The sequence below is a fragment of the Calidris pugnax genome, unplaced genomic scaffold, assembly GCF_001431845.1.
Source record: "Calidris pugnax isolate Ruff unplaced genomic scaffold, ASM143184v1 scaffold44, whole genome shotgun sequence".
Taxonomy (NCBI): domain Eukaryota; kingdom Metazoa; phylum Chordata; class Aves; order Charadriiformes; family Scolopacidae; genus Calidris; species Calidris pugnax.
In genome coordinates this window covers 28,024,185-28,043,102 of record NW_015094506.1, presented here as the reverse complement: position 1 = coordinate 28,043,102, position 18,918 = coordinate 28,024,185, and the positions used below count along the sequence as shown (strand labels likewise).

General features: G+C 40.9%; 1 protein-coding gene across 1 annotated transcript in view; it reads left to right on the top strand.

Annotated features, from left to right (window-relative positions):
* The first annotated feature begins 127 nt into the window (after positions 1-127).
* PDZRN4 (PDZ domain containing ring finger 4) overlaps positions 128-18,918 on the top strand; it is a 244,902-nt gene continuing 226,111 nt past the window's right edge. Inside the window, exons 1-3 of the mRNA XM_014963427.1 lie at positions 128-270; positions 2,693-2,779; positions 6,658-6,762. Coding sequence (XP_014818913.1) covers positions 217-270; positions 2,693-2,779; positions 6,658-6,762 — 246 coding nt within the window. The 5' untranslated portion in view covers positions 128-216. The remainder of the gene's footprint in view (positions 271-2,692; positions 2,780-6,657; positions 6,763-18,918) is intronic.

The following is an 18,918-nucleotide window of genomic DNA, read 5'->3' as shown; positions in this document are numbered from 1 at the left end:
CCGCGGAGCGGGCGGACCCCCGGGCGGCCGCGGGCGGAGTGGGGGCAGCGCTGCCTGCGGGCGCTGCGGGGCGGCGGCCCGGAGCCCGGTGCGGGGCTGAAGAGGGAGGCCCTGCGCTGGAGCAGGAGGGAGAAGTCGCTGCTGGCGCAGCTCTCGGCGCTGCAGAGCGAGGTGCAGCTGACGGCGCGGCGGTACCAGGCCAAGTTCGGGCAGTATATGAGCCACATCGGCAGCATCACCCGGGACCTGGCGGGCGGCCAGCCCGGCAAGGTGAGACCAGCGGGGTGGCGCGTCCTCTTCCCCGGACCTGCTTTCGCCGTGAGGGACCGGCCCAGGTGACGGTGGGAGCGGTGTCCCGCCGGGGGACCGGGCAGTCACCTCCGAGTCCGCGCCGGGACCCGGCTCCATCTCTTCCCCCGCCGCGCATCCCCCGGGCGGTGCCAGCCGCTTCTGCCCCTTCCCTGGGGAGATGGAGCCGCCAGCCCCGACCGGGCGTCCCCGCTTCTTGGCGGTCCCTGTTTCGGCGCCCTTCGGTGGCCGAAAGCCCCGGGCGGTGGTGGGACCGGCGGTGCCCGGTGGCGGCGGTGGCCGAGCGCGGCTCGTCGCTTGCTCGGCCGGAGAGGACGGGAGGCGGGAGGGAGGGCAGAGGGTTTCGCCCCCCGGCCGGCAGCCGGCAAACGTGTCCCGGTTCCTCCGGGCAGGGCGTCGGGATCTGCACCCCCCGCCCGGCAGGGACCCGGCTGCTGGAGCTGCTCGGTTTGTTCCGCTGGGGCTGGCATCAGCTCAGGGGCATGGACCTGGATTTTGATTTTCATTTGAGCAGCCGAGAAGTTGTCTTACAAAAACCTGGAGCGTGAAATGACTGTAAACTTTGGAAACGGTGGTGAGAGGACCCCAAAGTCTCTCTCGTTTGGCGGGATGGAGTAACCGTTGACACTGTTGATAGCAAAGGCGGGTGCGGTGCTTCGCTCTCCTCTCGGGTGTGATGGCACTGCTCAGAGAGCGACTCGCTTCCTTTGGGCTAAACACCCCGTCCGAGGGTACTGCTGAGCTGGCTGAGCTCGCTGTAAGGGGCTGAGTTTAATTCCAGCGTTAACTCCCAGCTGGAAGGTCGCTGTGCCGGTTCTGGCACTGCTGGCTGCAGCTGTGGTGAGGAGCGGTTTAGTGCTAAGAATTTTTCTTTTTACCCAAATCTTCACGGACCCTTGGGAAGCAAAATCCCAGGTGGACAAGGTCTAAGCAGCCAAACTAACTCCCGAAGCGATGTGGTGTGCTGGGCATCTGGCTGCTGCGTGGGAAATGGGAGGGGGGATGTTGTTCGCAGGACACCTGTGTGCCTAGAAACACGGGGCTGTGTCACTGGGAAGCTTTGTGTTTGGAGACTTGAATATTTAATCTTTTTTCTCTTTAAAAAAAAAATCCTTTGATTAGCTAATCCATGAGGTTTAGGTTGCTGGCTCCGAGAGGTGCGCTCAGACATCTGCTCCAACCTTTGGCAGATGGGATAAGGGCATATGAAGGGGGATATCAGTGCCTGTTGAGGAGTGTGGGGTGTGTGACAGAAGCGGTGGCTGTATTGGGGAGGAGAGAGATTTGGATTTTGAGTGAGGAGCTGGCAGGGGGTGTGGATGAAGGCGTGGAGGCATCACTGCTCCTGGGCAGCAGCGGAGCATCTGCTGTTTCTGAGCAGCGCCGGTAGGTGGTGCTGTATGTACTGCCGCTCAGAAAGTCTCACAGATGGGACCGGGGTAATGAATAAAACAGGCATTTGGAAGAAAAACTATCAATAAAGTAAAAATGTACTTCATTAAAATGTATCATGCGGCAGTAAAACGTTTCACTGTCACAGTTAATAAAATATGGGCTTCAGCGATAAGTGTTGTATTTTGAAATGCTTAGAAAGATATACCTTATTTAGGTGTCAAATTTATATTAACCAACTAATTTATATACATTTTTTTGTGGAGAATATGGAATGTAACTATTATCCTATGTGAACAAACTCTCCAAATCCTTTTTTGCCTTTTTTTTTTTTTTTAGAAAATTATTTAACTGTTCCACTGAAGGAGACAGTTTGTTTCTCTTTTTAATTTTTAACATTGATTTCATCACTGTATTTAAATGTTTACTCTATAATGTAAACCTTATTGAGAAAAAACCTGCTTTTTTACAGACACGGTTTTGGATTCTTTCTTTTTGGGAGAGAAGTGAAAGATTGGGATGAAGAGCTGGGTTTCATTTTCTGTGTGTAACTTCTCTAAAAGTTGCTATGAAATGTGTACTGATATGGCTTTGGGGTCTGAAAATTATAATGTTGTGCATTTTAACCTTTAACCTATGTTCAATGTCTGAAACGTTGACACACATAGGGATTTTATTTTGCTAGAGACTTCCAGACATTTGGAACTCTAATTTTTTTCAGTGATGCTGAGCATTCCTCCCACCCAAAGCTTGCACTTTTTCTGTTCAGCAGATAATCAGGTGTTACCTGTTACTTTTCAGTGGTGCATGACTTTTCCTTTGTTTTTTTTTTTTCCAGTGCAAAGTCTTCTGTTTTCTTTTCAGCCTGATTTTCCTTTAAGCCTTATTTTACATATGCTCCAGCTAAAAATCTTTTGTCCATTTGTGCTTTCACTCAAGATCTTCTTTTGAGACTGTATTCTTTAACAGTATCTCACCTCTTGCTTCTTAGGGAGGAGAACCCAAACCATTAACGATCATGCTACACCGAGAAAATGATACTTTGGGATTCAATATTATAGGAGGACGACCCAATCAGGTAATCAGAAACGTTACTGTAGGTTATTTTGACCGTACTTCCTGTTACTATATACTCTGTTAGTAATAAAAGAGTTACTTTTGATAACAGTAGGTAGGGAATCAGCCCCATACTTAGAAGAACTGTATATTATCAGGTGTAATGGGAATCACTGTTTTGAAGGCATAATCTGGTGAGAACTGGATTATTCTTATTTTCAGGAAAGGTGTTCCCATTGGTTTTGCTTGAAAACTTTAGGCTGATCTGCACTCAGGTCCCATGTGAATAGTATGTATTCATGCAAACTGTTCAATGGAAATCTCTTGGACTAGTTATAAGAGTCATTGTTGCAGGATTAAGCCACTGGAATTTTTGGAAACAGCTTGCTGCCTTTTTTTTTTTTTTTTTTTTTTTTAAAGGGGAGTTTAGTTTTTGCACAATTTGCTTAAGGTTATTTTAAAATTTGCTACAGGTTGGGTTTTTTTTTTGTCTTATACTTTCTATTGCAATTCTTGCCCTTAAACTCATTTCCTCTGCCCAGCAAAAATGTTTTAATTTTTTATCCCTCTATACTTCAGTTGGTGAAGTAGTACAGTAACAACAGTCACCACTGTGTTGTAACAGTTAGCAAAAAGTGATTATATTTTCTTTTTTTTTTTTTTTTTTTTTTTCTTTTAAAGGAGAGATGAAAATGTGCTCAGATAGTTTAAGCACATGTCCTGCTCTCACTTGCCTGCTTTTAGTTTTTCTTTCTTTGTGAATTGAAACAGTTTTCATCGATCTTGTATTTTAAATAATCTAATCTCATCCATCTAGGTTTACAAAGTTCATTGCAAACCATGAAATATGCATAAGGATCACTACCACCCCCCCCCGAATATGCATAAGAATATGCTTTCTCTTTTTTTTTCCCTTCATTCTTCCAAAAGCATTAATCAGGACTGTCATTACATATGAGGGGTAAAGAAACCTGTTAAACTGGAAAATTAATAGTTGATTAAAAAGGCTTGATCAGGTTCTTTTTAAGTGGGAGAATTGTAACCTCCTCCTATTATTGAGGAGGGGAATGGGACCCCGTATATTACTTTGGCAGTCTTCTGCTCAAAAGCTATATTTAGTGGTGCCAAAAAGTCTGTTCCCATTAGCCTAAGAAGTTCACTGTCTGTGCTGCAGAATTACTGTTCCCTGTGGGTAATTATGAAGACCAGCAGTTATCAAATGTTGGTGCTGTAAATTCAAATCAAGAGTCTCTTAGATATTCTGGTGAAAGAATGAGACAACAGGTGGCTAAAAGATAAAACACACACACTTTGATTATATCCATATTTTGAGTATAACAGTAACAAAGTCCAGACAGTCTTGAGTTTGGATTGCGGTGTGACTTCTGTTATTCACAGCTGTAGGAAAAATGCAGGGAAAAGGGAGCGTGGTGTTCAGCTTTCTTGGGATGGCTGCTGAGCTTCTCTGAAGTCCTTACATGCTGACAGTGCATACTGGAACAGCTATTTTATATTACAAGCTGTTAGGCTTTTTGAATGACTATTCTGGAAGTTTAAGGAGTAAATGGTAAATATATGGAGGTTCGTAGCACTGTTTGTGGAGAGAAGTGCTTACCAGAGAGGAGGGAATGGTCATGATCTTCCATTTACACTGATAGCTGGAGGTGGAGAAGTTGGTGGAGCTGGGTCTCTGGGGTTTTTGAGTCTTTGAAGTTTAATTCGGAAATTCTGTTTTGTTGTGTTCTCATTGTGATAAATGTGAATACCACAGATGTTTGATTGGCAGTTCCCAGATATCAGTATAAGGTGTCACTCAATGTATCTGGAGCCAAAGGATGTAACAGGAAAAAAGGATTGAGTTGACTCAAATAATGAAAATTAAAAAAACCTCTGCTCAAAAACTTAAATACTGGAACAGAAATTGCTTGATAACAAGACAAAAAGAGTTAATGAAGATGATCTGTACATTCAGGTTGTTCAAGTGAAGAGTGCCCTTGGGTGAAGCGTTGGCTCTTGCAGCGGAGGAGCAGAAGAGTGGGGTCATTATACGAGTCACCTACATGGCAATGTGTTCCTTCACCATGCATTACTGGTGGTTTATAACTACGGTGCAGGTTTTCCCATTGGAAAGCAGGTGACTCTTGGTGACCTGGGGAACGTACAGACATACTTTCCGTTGGCTGTGTTTCATTTCAGCCCATCATAGGCTTCTCCACTGTTCACATCCTCCCTGAAGGGAGGAAGAGAGGAAAGGAACGACTCATGACAAGCTTGTCTTTTATTTTGTCAGGAAGGGACTTATTTCACATAAGTGTGTGTTTCTTGGAGGTGATTCGTTATTCCAATGGAGCAAGGCTGCTTTGATCCCTGCTTTTGTGCTGGGCCCCAGCTCTGGCTGGCTGGGAGGACTGTCCCACAGAGCAGGTTGTGGAGGCTGTCCCCCTGTCCCCTCAAGGACACCACAGCCAAGCCAGGGTGGAGGGAGGTGTGGGCTTGGAGCTCCTGCAGTTACCCACTTTCCCGTGTCAGGACTGGTGGACACCAGCACGTGCTATCAAAAGGGACCACAAGCCAGGCTGAGACATCCTTTTTCTTACCAGGCCATATGCTACTCTTGAAAAAGCCAGTGAAATTTCTTGTGGAAAAAAAAATGCCATTTTATGTGGGTGAAGGTATTGAAATTTAGCCTTTTGTTTTCTTAAGGAAAAAAGGAAACAGTGAGTTTATGAAACTACAGTCTGATGAACATAATGTTGAAGAAATATTTGTTAACCTGAAATTTACCTGGGTTGAGTCTCCATAGGACAGTTGCCACATACTGTAATGCATGTTTTACACTGTTTTTGTTATGCCTTTTGTCATTTTCTTAATAGAAGAAATTATGAAACATTTTCCCCATGAGTGTATAGGACCTAGACCTAGAAACCTATGCAGATATGAATAGTGCTGTTGGTTAGGGATTAACCAGTCACAGAAGGAAAATAAGCATCATATAAACTGCTATCTAAAGCACAAATTGTCTGGGAAAAGATTCCTTCATTTATTGCTATGTAGGTTATTATTTGTGTGAACACTTCAAAATACTTTAAGTAGGCAGTGTCTGCTTGGCATTATTTCTTTATTAATCATGATTTTAAACTCTTTTAAACTATCATGCAGTGAAACGAAGTAATTTTAGCATGTGCAACATCTTCAGGTACATCATTCTACCTGTGGTAGATAACTTACTTGCTTGAAATTTGACCTTCATATGTGTTATACTTAGCAATAGAGATCAACTGGAGGTGGGTTCTCTTTTTGTCCACAGCTGATCTGTATGGATTTCACAGTTGAGCAAGTTCTCAATCTCCCATGTGAATGGGATTTATGAGGTTAACCAATTCCAACCAAATCCTAGCACTGTTACATGCCAGCTAACGAATGTCACTTTGTTCCTTGGAGCTTTATTTTCAAATGCAGAAAAAATAGTTTACAAACAGCAGTGCTGCAGGAGCCTTTTCTCCCCCTGAGAAAAACAGTTGTGCATCCATTTTTATGAGTATCTTTCTCTGTGCATGTATTTACTAGTCACTGTCTGCTGTGAAGTTTGAGGTCTGCTTTAAATATTTTAGCTGGGATCTGATTACCATTGCACCCTGTCTCTCATTTAGACTAAAATAACCAGAAGTAAATGGGTTAGTCTTACAAAAAATGCTGAAATAGTTCATTAATTCTGTCCTTTTGATTAATGACTACTTTGCATTAAGCAAGTTAAAAAATCCCAAGGAGTTTAATTCTTAGCTAGAAAACAAGCTGCGTATTTTAGGTGGATTTGCATTTTTCATTTCTGCTGATTTTAGTACTGTCTCATTTCGTGTACTAATGTGGCCCTTTTTGCAACTTCCCTATTGCCTGGTACAGAACAATCAGGAGGAATCTGCTGAGGGAATTTACGTGTCAAAGATTTTGGAAAACGGACCTGCAGACAAAGCAGAAGGCCTGCAAATTCATGACAAGATTATTGAGGTAAGAAAAAAAAACCCAAACCAAAATCCACCAGTGAATTAGATTAGTCTGTTATATTATCAGATTAATCAAGGATTTGATGGTTTTTGCACAAAGTAAGTTGTAATTTTCCTCTTTTGCTGTGTCTAAACATGATTCTTGTACACGGAGCTGCTTGAACGTTTCTGAGATGCAAAGACACATGATGGATTTTTCCAACAACTAATAAATGTATTGGTCTTGGGACTAAACTGATGTAAACGAGGTAAAGGTGTAGGCAATAAAATAGCAAACAAGAATGGCATTTTTTATTTCTTTTTGTTAATTTGAGAAAGAAGGCAAATGACTCTATGGAAATTCACAGGTTTAGTGAGATTGTTCTTGCCCTGTGTAGGAGGTATTACTGTTGTGACTCTGGGACACTGCAGAGAAGCTGTGCTGGTAAGCAGTGCTGTGGAACTTCTTAAGCAATTAGAGAAAGTACTTTCTGCCGTATGATCAGCAGATCATTTGTTGTTCTCAGCAGGACCAGTACGCTCTTTCCCAGTCATGTAATACACTAGCATGGAAATTCTGAAGTTTATTCCTGCATTGTATGTGGGGTTATTTTCTATAAAGTAACTGTAGTTTTAAAAAAAAGTAATCAATAACTCAGTCTGAAGAATAGAGTGATGCCTAACCTACACGTGTAACCGTAATTAGCCCTCTAAGAGCCTCAAAGGAATAGTTTCAAAGAGTCACTGAAATGGAGTCCTTAGGGTGCTGTCAAAACGGCATTTCACGTCGCAGCTCTGAGACAACTCTGAGTGACAGCACGTACCAGTAGCTGCTGGGTTTGTTTAGGATACATCACTCCAGCCTTGGGTTTAGGGGAGGCTTAGCATCGTTGTGTGAACTTGCCAGTTGGATGGGGTTTCGAACAAAGGCACATGAAACAAGTGGATTGGGAGACAGAGGCAGAGTGCTGCTGCTGGCTTCTTGCATTATTTCGCTGTTAAGGGCTAGAAACATGAGCCAAGAGTGTTTGAGTGCTGGCATTGCTCTTTGTGTTGGGAGCCTAGAGCAGCACGCACAACCAAATTACTGTATTTTCTTGGAAAAAGAAAGCTCCTGCTCTTAGCTGGCAGATACATGCATCTCTAGTAGAAACCAAGTTGGCTGAGCAGAACTGACTTGCAATCTAACTCTCCCGAAGATAAATAAAAAGCTTTCACATCCTTTTTTTTTGTAACAGCTCTATGCTAAAAAAAACCCCCTCTTTTCTTCTGACATTACCATCTCACTTACCACATACTATTTTCTATAGACTAACTAGCTATATAGTTTTATGCTGTTATTCAACACTTCGTCCTTTATTTTATTGTTCTTTTGTAGTGCCTTGATTTTTAAAATGGAGTGGTTTTGGAAGCAGGAAGAATAGTCACAAACCAGTGTTTATTAAAAGTGAGATCAATTCTCAAAATGCCACCATAATTGATGCTTGATTTTTATTTATTGAAGAATTCTGACTGTATAAAGTCAAACTGATATTTAAATTGCTACTGAGAACGTACAGATTTCAGTTCTACATGAATCTATAGATCCAATCTAGCATAAATATTCATATGTCTCTGAATTTAGCACCATTTTCACCATATATATACAACACTGTATATATTTTTTTTTTTTATTCAGACAAGTATTTATAAATGTTCAGGGTTAGGTCAAATATTCTACTAAATGTTTCAGCATTTCAGAATATCTTCTTAGATGAAAATGAGGAGGAGAAATGGTAACGTTAACACTTTCTAAATTAAATGCAAATCAGTAATTATTCCTCCATGCTAGACCTAGGAAGCAGCTGGAGTCAAAAAGTTGATTTTTTTTCCTTGCCCATATCATTGTGTTCTTGCACCAGGATGCCCTGCCAGCAGTGCTGTGGTTTGTTGTTAGGGATCAATATGAAAGCTTTTGCTGTGAGGAAGTAATTTGGGTGGTGTAACTCTATCAAAAATGTTGGCAGATAAACAGACTGTGAGCTTTGGTGAAAAGTTGATAGGAAGTGGGACTTATTATTATGGCTTGCTTTTTGCTCATTTGGTGATCTGATCTAATGTGTGATACTTTATGAGACCATTTTTCAATAATCAAGAGCAGAAGGAACCGATGTTGTTTGAAGAGCCTTTAATAGCTTCAGTCAGTTGTTTGGCAATGTGATGCCCGGGGTGTTTCTAGCAATGCGTAGCTAATGGGATAATGGACAGAACTATCCCATTAAATCAGGAGAAAATCTGTTCTCAAGGCGTGTTGCTAAATAAAGAAAGTAATTTGTTTCAGTGCTTTATCAGATGTTTAACAAATGTTAATTGCACGTGGTTGATGACAGCGAGTTGTGCACATTTCAGATGACCGTCTTGTGGGTAACCTAGTGTGGCAAATGGATTTCACAGTCCTATGGCATTGGCAGCTGGAATTGTGAGCCAGGGCTGGCAGACATAAGTATTGCTGCCTTTTATTTCATATACGTCATTATCTATGGCAGCAACTTTGCCAAATAATTGCTACGGTATTTGAAAGGGTGCCAAGGGGAGAAATCAGATTTCTTTATTAAGGTATTTATTCTAGGTGTAAAAATGCCAGCCACACAACTCAAGTTCTTGGAGGCTTTTGAGATCATTGTGCCCAGAATATGGGCAATAGGACCTCTTTGACTTTTTCATCTGAAAAGCATTGGTGTTTATGTGGGCTTTACTCATGGGTCAGTGTGCTTTGTGCTTGAGGACCTCAAAACTGGAACAGATGACTGTGGGCTGGCAGGGTGCTGGTGGGTGAGGGTGACAGGGAGAGGTGAAGGGTGATGGTCCCAGGCACTCTGTGTCAAGGGGCTGCAGCTCTTCACGGGGTACAGTCACAGGACCCTCACCCATCCTTTTTGCTGTTCTGCTGAGGAACAGAAGATTTCAGACAGACTTACCCTCATTATTCAAGGTTAACTCCTCTGGGAGAAAAGACTTGTTTATGCAGTGTAAAGCTGGCCTGAGACAGTGATGTGCACAAGCATCACTTTGGTGATGTGTACTTTCAGGAATCTTATTACCAGCCAAAAGTGATAATTATTTCTTCATCAAGGAGAACCTCTTCCTCATTACTTCTATGTAGCAGATGTCACAGTCTTCTGCTTTCAAAAGTTTTTATCCAAAAGTCTAGCTCCCTAAGTTAACACGGTGCAGCATGTCTTCCAGGACTAAACATTGATCACATCCTACAGAAAGCATCTCATAAAACTGGATGCAGCATTGATAGCTGCAGCTCCCAACATGAAAGCCTTGGATACGAGCAGTGATATAAAGCCACCAGACCTCTAACTTTCGGATCTCTCTCTTCTTCCTTTCCACCCTGCCTGGGAATCCCGAGAGGAGGGGAGAAACAGCAAGCCATGCACAGGACTATTAGTCTGTGCTTGTTCAAAGAATTCTGGTTGCTGCTGGAAGAAAATACAAAGTATGTTTAGAATGGATCGCACTTACACACCTATGCATCATTTCTTCTGCCCCTCACTTAATGCAAATCTTTCCTACTGAATAATTTCACTGTTCTTCTTTGCTAATGCTAATATCCTCCTCAAGGCAGTGTAAAACACCTATGATCCTTGGCAATGTTGTTGATACACGGTAGTGTTTTACCTGCTGCTTTTTTTTAATACATATTTATAGTTCTGAGCAGTAATACTTCAAGTAGCTCTTTCTGTATGGAGGAAAATTTTACTCTCAGTTTACAGTCAATTCAACTTCATGTAAGAATGATGCCATGTTGGCCAGAGCTCCAGGTGTACTAGTTAGTGCCTAGTTAACAAACCATTCAAAACTGGTTCTTTATACTTGTTTTGGGTTGATTTTTTTTTTTCATTGTATAACACTAAATTTTACAGAAATTTGCAGGTGATCTCCTCTGTTTTTAAGCCCAACTTTGGAAAAAAACAGTGACTGATTTTTCTCAAGTCTTCTTTCATTTTGTAAGTCACAGTGTCTTGCAAAATACATTGTATTACTGAAGTGGAACATCCTGATTTTATCTTTTCACTTTAGTGCTGCACACAAAATACATGACCAGGACAGAATTTGCAATCCAAATGGAATTCCTGATTTTTATTTTTTGTTTAAAAGAGCAGTATTTAATTAATTTGAGGAAAAAGAACTACTGTTAATTCACACTGACTAGGAGACAAAGTCCTATAGTCAGGGCTGGACCTTCTGTAGTAGTTTTGCCAAATAAAGCAGTGAAAAACCTTGTGTGCAAGTAAAGGGGGCTTAGGCTGAAGACCAGAATATTCAGATGAGGAACTGTAATCACATCATTGTCTGGAAGGTTCAAATGTTTTTCTGTTCCTCACACTGCAAGGCAAAGGCTTCTGTTCTTTTACTCTCAAGTGAAATGAGAGTATTGGTCCTTTTGCATTTTAGTCAGTTGATTCTCATTAATTTGATGGCTGAGAAGCAGGCACGATGGGGAAGATGGGGAAAGAAAAACATTTTTAGTCTTGGATCTTTAAGTCTTTCTGACAAATGAGGTGGATGCATACATATCAAGACCATGTTATTTTGTTTATGCAGCCTGAGCTCCGTAAGTATATAATAAATAAGGCTTCATCCCTTATTTCATGTTCCTCTTTGTTCTTTTCACTTTTTTGGAGAGTGCACTCACAATGGCTTTCAAGCGCATGTCAGCAAAGCCAGTTTCAATAAAGATGAAGTCTTGAGGCTTATCCTGGCAGGAGTAACTTACATCTGCAAAGCGCCTACACAGAAACTTTTTTAACTATTGCCAGACTGCTGACTGTGCTATGTGTCAGCCTTGTGATGTTTTATCTTCTGCATGTTTCTGTCATTACACTCACTATGTTGCTCGAGCAAAATCTTTGATACTAGTCATGTTTATTTGGCTAAGAATCTCCACTGTCAGATTATGTCTGTAGAAGTAGCGAGCTTAAAAACTGTCTTGCTGGGATCAGAGCTAGTGGATTTCGTATGGCTTTGAACCAAAGCTGCACATGATGTGGCCAGTAACATCTGGGTGGTAGATGAGGAAACTTTTACATAGCTAATCTGAGTGGCTTGGATTTCAGTGTATCTAAATATACCCAAAGTAGCCTCAGATACATTAAGTTCTTTTAAATCCTCAACAAATTCATAATGTTATGTTGCAGGTAACCAGGTCTGGCATCTGCATTCATTAGATAACTTCTAATTAATCTGAAAGATGCCTGGCATAATAAGTTAGAAATGCCTGTGGCCTCTTTTACCTCTCTCTCACCTGTTGAGATACAGGTTTTTGGACACTTCCATTCTTTCAAATGTCTGAAGAAACGTTTAAAAAGTCAGGTGTGACCAGGTCTGTACATAACTTCATTTGAATAGAAACTGCTGCCCCCACTGACTTGTTTACTTAACAATATCTTAAAGTGCTTCTTCAAGAAGTGAGAGACCTGTTGGGATCTCTGCTCTGCCTGCAAAGGATTGAGTTTAAATACCCTGATAATTGCCCTTGTTACCAAGGCAGGGGCTACCCTGTGTGAGACCAGCCTCCACCCATCATCTTCAAATGGAGCTAGGTATCAGCAAACATTGGAGAGTCAGGATTATCCAGTGACAATCTGCTGTGAAATAGATGCTGGTTCCAGGGAGCTGTATCTGCAATCCTGGTCCTGCTCTTTTCTAGATAAGTGCTTGTGCCAATACATGAGAGTTTCCTTCTTTCTTGTATAGTTTTGTGTCCTATATGATACTTTCCTGAATGATGCTTGCACTTCTGACTTCATAGTCTCTTGACTTTAAGAGGGGAGGTAGCAAATGCTGTCAACCAGGATACTGTCTCATTAGAACACTTCCCAAGATATGAAAGATGGCATTTCCTAACTGAATAAATGCCAGTAGCTGGGGTTTTCCTCCTCCTGGTCTCTACCACACCTGCTGTTTTATCTAAGAAGTGGCTACTGCAGCTGATGCCTATTCTCAGAAGCCCATGCAGGCTGGATCTCATGTAGGTGGAGGAACTTAATGCTCAATGTACTGTCTGTGCTAGAAGTTGACATCTTGCTGTGGTCATACTGCAATGCCTGAGTTTTGTACTTTGTTGCCAGAGTTGCCAAATATTAGTAGCCTAAATTTGACTGGACTCACTGTAGGTCTTAGGAAATGCCTGCATTCTTGTCTATTCACTGAACTAAAATGCCAATGTTGTGTTTAGGAAAACAGGTTATGTTCTTTCTAAAAAGCACTTCAAATTTAGCAATTTACTGTCTGTGTTTTAAAAAAAGAACATGAGGCTTTTGTTTACGTGCAGCCTAGAACTTCTGTATTTTTGATGGTAAAATATTTTAGTGAATGGACTACTGAAATAATTACACTTCCATAAATAGTGTTTTCTTGTAAGTCTTTACAAGACTTCACAAAATACTTTCTATCCTAGAGAAAAGGGAGAAATAAAGCAAAGCAATATTTAAGAAGTGGAGAAATCTGTGTTAATAAAGTGATAGTGAAAATTTACTGAAGGTTTTGGGATCAGAAATTTGATCCCTTAGGTGATTGAATGGAGTCTTATATTCCTAAAAAGGCAAAATATTACTCTGATACTTTTGTAAAGCAGCAGCATAAATCATCTTGTAAAATCCAAGGCATTTTAGAATTTTTTATTTCTTTTATTTTTTTATCTGAGGTATAACGTTACAAGTTTCTATCTACTGAGAACTTGCTGTGGACCCAGATTTAGAGAGGTGCAAGTCTGTGGGAGGGTTTCCCAGCTATGTTTGTTTGGGCTTGTTCCCTCAGACAAGCCAGGCATGTCCGTAAGTATAATGCTACGTTATTTTTGTGGAAATGTGTGCTCACAGTGCTTTTATCTAAAAAAAGTTGAAATGCCAGACATGTGGTTGGAATATGACCACCAGATGAACTCTCCAAGTAGTTTATTTGCAGAATTGGTATATTCAAGAGATAAGGCATATCATCCTTTTCATCACGTCTCCTCAGCTTGTGAGTCATAGCGCTTTTGAGATGCGGTTAGCTGGTGTGCTGCACCTTTGTGTGTGCTTGGATGCTTCTCTGCAAGGGGCTCCCAGTAAGTGGAGGAGATACTAGGGTGGCTAGAAGAGGGCAGATGTGGCAGAAGGAGCAGTGTGGGAGTATTTCCGAAATGTGACCTAGCTTCATACTGGAGTCAAGAGAGCAAGCTAAGTGGATGCAGTGAAAATGATCTCTGAAGATGGATTTTTATGCTACTCCTGCCACACTGGGCCTTTGTCTAGGTGGCTTGAATGAGGAATGATAGAATAGGCTATGGGATCTTGCACGCGATTGAGTGTGCATAACCCTCTCTCTCCAATGAGATATTTCTGGTTTGCTCTGACTGTGGTGGATCTCTACAGCAGCTGGATCGCCAAAAGTGTAGAAGGACAAGAGTGAAGGAGAGTATGCAATGAAGAAGAAAAACGGGAAATTGAGCTTTACAATTAGAGAGTACAAAGTACTTTCCTTACCAACATTATGTTTCCACAGGAGTGTTTTCTAGTGCTTGCCCATAAATAGGCAATATGGGAGAAATGGAGGGGATGTAGGAATAAGGGTAACTGAGTTCTGGAATGGGACCATCTATACAGACTGCCATGAACTCTGATAGGGGAATAAGCTGGAACAGAACTGGAGCCAGAACTATGGTAACTGTACTGTGTCTGCAGAGTGGGGCAGTAGCCAAATTGGCAAGTCAGTGGTGCTGTTAGGTAGGAAGGGTTCTGGTTAACCTATGGAAGAGCTGACTAACATAAGAACCTGCAAGATCCCACAAACAGTCTTGCTACCATGCACCTTAGATCCCTAGGCATCGTGTGAAGGCCTGATCACACCCATCTCCTTCAAAAAGTGTCTAATCTCACCCCTGAGGGATAACGTGTCAGAAACTTGGCAAGTTGAGACTCAGCATCTTTCTGGATGCCCTGTTTGAACTTGTCTTTGCTGCATGTCATCTTCCCATCTTCCTCTTCCTTCCCATGATTTTTTTTTTTTTTTAAGCTTTAAGGGAAGAAACGTTGCAAAACAATGGAACTTTACACACTTCCATCTCACCCAGCAGCAGGAGCAATGCAGTTTTATATGCAGTTGAGGCAGTAGGTTTGGAGGAAATTTTTGTTTATATGAGGTTTTAGAGGTGTTCACAAGCACTTTCAGGAATTCATTAAACAACTTGACTAACATCTGTCAAATGCCTCTGCTTTCATCCCCTTCCCAGGAAGAGAAGAGCATGTGCAGAGGAGTGTTTTGTTTAGGAATTTTTAAAATAATTGCATGCATGCATATTTATATGTTGGTGTCTGTTTATATTAGGGAAGACAAGGTTGTAAAAATGTATCTTTATGTGTGTTGCTGAAAGTGGCAAGGTCTTTTGTGAAGACCCTTGCTCTTTGGTCTCTGCTCTGAACCTTGGGTCAGCCCTAAAGAAAGAGCTTTCTCTTCTATTGACAAGCCAATTCTTCATGACAGCTGGGCTGTAGGTGTGATTGTGGATTATTGCCTTGGTCTTGGACCAAGTCTGTCATAGATATGGTTGACTTGATCGTCGGTGTGGAGCTGAAGTACCCTAACCTGGTGAACTCTGGAGTTTTGAGAGAAAGAAACTTTCCTTAACCTTGTCAATTCTGTAGTGAATAGGAGAAAGTCAGATGCCTCAGAGAGCACTTCAGGATGGATCAGAGGGTGCTAACCCTTTGAGGCTTATATGAAGAAGACTAGTGGGATTAATTGATGGTTGAAAAACTAGCTATGAAAAGCTGTGATAAAGTCTGAGACCATGCTGAGTTTGTTGCTTAGAACTGAAGGATGTGTGAGGAAGCCGTGCCTCTCACAGCACATGCTGCTGGCACCCCAGAAGCTCTTGGCATTTTCAGAAAGTGAAAAGAGCCTTCTTCAGCCTTTCATGAAGGTTGTTCTTTATTGTGGTTGAGACAACTTCACAGTTAGAGGAGATGACAGCTTACATATGTTGTGTGAATGCAGTGCTTTATCCTCTTAAGTCACTGAATTGATTGTTGCAATCCAAGGGTATGTGCTCCAAGAGCTTTGATCTCTTCTGCCCTTTTATTTTTAATCGGCTAATTATATTTGTAAGGAGTAGCTAATCACTGTTCTCTATAATTGGAGGCTGACTGAAAAAAGCCATTAGTGTCTGCCAGTGCAGAAATGCTCAAAATGAAGTCATTATTCATAGCTTCACTTAAAAAATTAATAACCTAATTTTTAAGGAGCTGTGAAATGCAGCAGTGTGTTGAACAGGAGAGAACTCCTCCTTCGAACTTGTGAATAGGAGTAGTCAGAAGTGTGTACAGAATTGTGCTTTAGAAATGCTTTGACAATTGAAGTGATAATGTAAAAAACGTTGTGTGGAAACTTCTTCTCTCCAAAATACAAAATTATGTAGCATTTAAAACCATACAGTAATGGAAAAACTAATTTTCAAACTGGCAAGAGAAGATGTGGTCTCTTCAAACCACCATAAAAAAATATGTAAAGTAAAATTAAATAGACTAAGCTAAGTGCATTTGTTACTAATACACAGACATTTTAGTAAATGTATGTCTTGTTTGGAATTGCAAATCTAATGTTATTTTACAACTCTGTATGTAGGCCCAACTTGATTGAATGACTACTGCTGCAGGAACGGAGTGCAGAATGACTCAACACTGTTTCTTCATTCAAATAATTTTGGAAGGCATTTTTGTTATGAAATATTGTTGACAAAATAAGTCATGGCTGCTATGTTTATTTACATAGTAAGTTTACATATGTTATTTGCAGGATATGATTTACATAATATTTTCTTTGAGGAATTTGGTTTTCTTTTCAAGTAGCAAGACTGGCAAATAGAGTAGGAGGAAGGGGGAAAAGGGGAAACTATGGAAAAATTTAATTCATAGCTGTTGACATCCTGCTGTTTTCTACTTAGTTTTTAAGTATGAAAAACACATTTGAACATGATTATATTCCACACACCTAGTAGTTTAACTTCCTTAAAATTGCATAAATTATGAATCTGTGTGTCTAGACGTGGTCACCTAATGTAGGAGAAAGTCCAAACTAGGTTGATATGTAACATGAGGGTTTTTTCCCTTCATCTGTCTTTTTCTGACCATTTGGAGCATTGAACATTAAAGGACCCAGTGGGTCAGAGCTTGCCCATTTGTTTCCGAGTGCAGTCTTTCAATCTTGTATTTGTTTCCTTAAGCATGCTGATCAAGTGGGTTAATATCTGAAGTCCTTCCAGCAGCTCGCATGAAGAAAAAAGGCATGCTATTTTAAACGGAAGGGATTTGCTGTCTTGCATGAATTAAAACATCTGGACCCCTACACTTCTCTGTTACAGTTTGATGGAGCTGGGCTAGTCTTTGGCACATGGCAAGTAGGGAGCCATATGGTTTTCGTGCTGTCAGCAAGCCTTTTCAGCACATACCTTTGCCTACCCCCAGCCCTCTCTGAATGGTAGCCGCTACTGCTGCCTGGAAGATAAATGTTCCAGGAGCTTTCAGGCTGTTATGCCCTTCTTCTTGAATGGATTAATGGCATTTTTGAGTGGTACAACATCCAGCAGTCTGGAGCAGAAAGCTGAATCCCTCACTTCCCCTGCAGTGCTAAGAGCCCCAATCCAAACTGGGCACCTTGTGCTGGTGCCAGACGTGTAGCAGCACTTTCTGACTCACACGTTGTGTCCCTTGCGTCTTGCTGCCTTAATGTTTCCATGAAATCTCTAACCGCTCAGCACGACTGCCTTCTAGCATGTTCTAGATGGGTGGTTAAATGGAAAACTGACTGCTTTGAGAAGTTTACGAACAGAAACTTACCTTCCAGTACCAAAAGGATGGTGTTAAAGTAATTGTGCAGTTGCTAGTGTACCTTTTAATTTTCTTCTTTGAGTGGTGAGCGGGAACTTTCCTTATGAGAATAAGTATGATATTTCCTAAAAATAGAGGGATTCTTCTTTGTTTTCAAATATTCAAAATACTTTAAATCTTTTTAATGTGTCTAATACTTTTAATTATTTCTATCTTTCATTTTTATCTTAAAAAGGAGTAGGCAGAGTGTAAAGGATTGGGAAGAATGTTTCTATTTCTTCAATATAAAAAGAACCTGTAAGAAACAAAAATGATTCATAATATTTTTTGTAAAGAACTCTTATTTTTGCTAGAATTTATCATTAAATAAATGCAGATCAGTTTTCAGCCTTTTTTTCTGAGTCACGTCAGTACTGTACCTGTGTACTAAGTGTGGGGGTTTTGTGTTTTTGCCCTTCTCCCTGCTATGAGGTAATGGAAATCTAAATAATCAGTATTCATCACTTAATCCAGAGGTTTTATCTTTTAATTAACACAAACCATGGACAATATTATAAAGATTAAAGAACACATTGACATTTCAGAACACAAGTCAGAAAGCGACGTGTTCAGAAAGTGCTACTGATGTCTTAGCAGAGCAACTTAATAGCAAAGTTTTAAGCTGATTGCTTCAACTTCTATCTTAGATAGTTGGAGTCCTGCAGTCCATTACAGCCATTCTGCTGACGTCATTAACAAGAACTTTAGGGAGTTCCAGTATAAAATGTAGAACTGTGTGTGTACATTAGTACTGTAAAACTTGAGCAAAGCTTACTGAATCTTGTGGCATCCAAGAATGAATAAAGTTAAAGAGGAAGGAATGTAACTTATTTCATTAACCTTCCTACCTTATGATTCACTTGAGTCTGATATTTCATTCTTCTGGAATTACCCATTTCACTCATTTAAATGGGACCTTGAATGTACAAGAAATCAGTTTCCATTCTTATAATATGTAAAATGACAGCTTAAGTAAGAGAAGAGAAAGTCAAGTACGAAACTGGGCTTGGAATCCATTTTCCTTGTGCTTTGTGGAACTCATATTTGAGGCCTGCTGACTCTGCTCCAACTCCATAGTCTCAATGACTCTCTCAATGTTATATTTTTCATTAAATAAACAAAACAACATAGGCATACAACAAGAAGACCAAGACTTATTCCGTGTTCCAGATACTTTGATTGCTAAACGTTTAACGTTACTCAAAATCTGGCAGGAATTAGCATGAGAAAAGATGCAACTCAAAATGCCTCAGTAATCCCTGCCTATTTACAGACTAGCTTTGAAATCA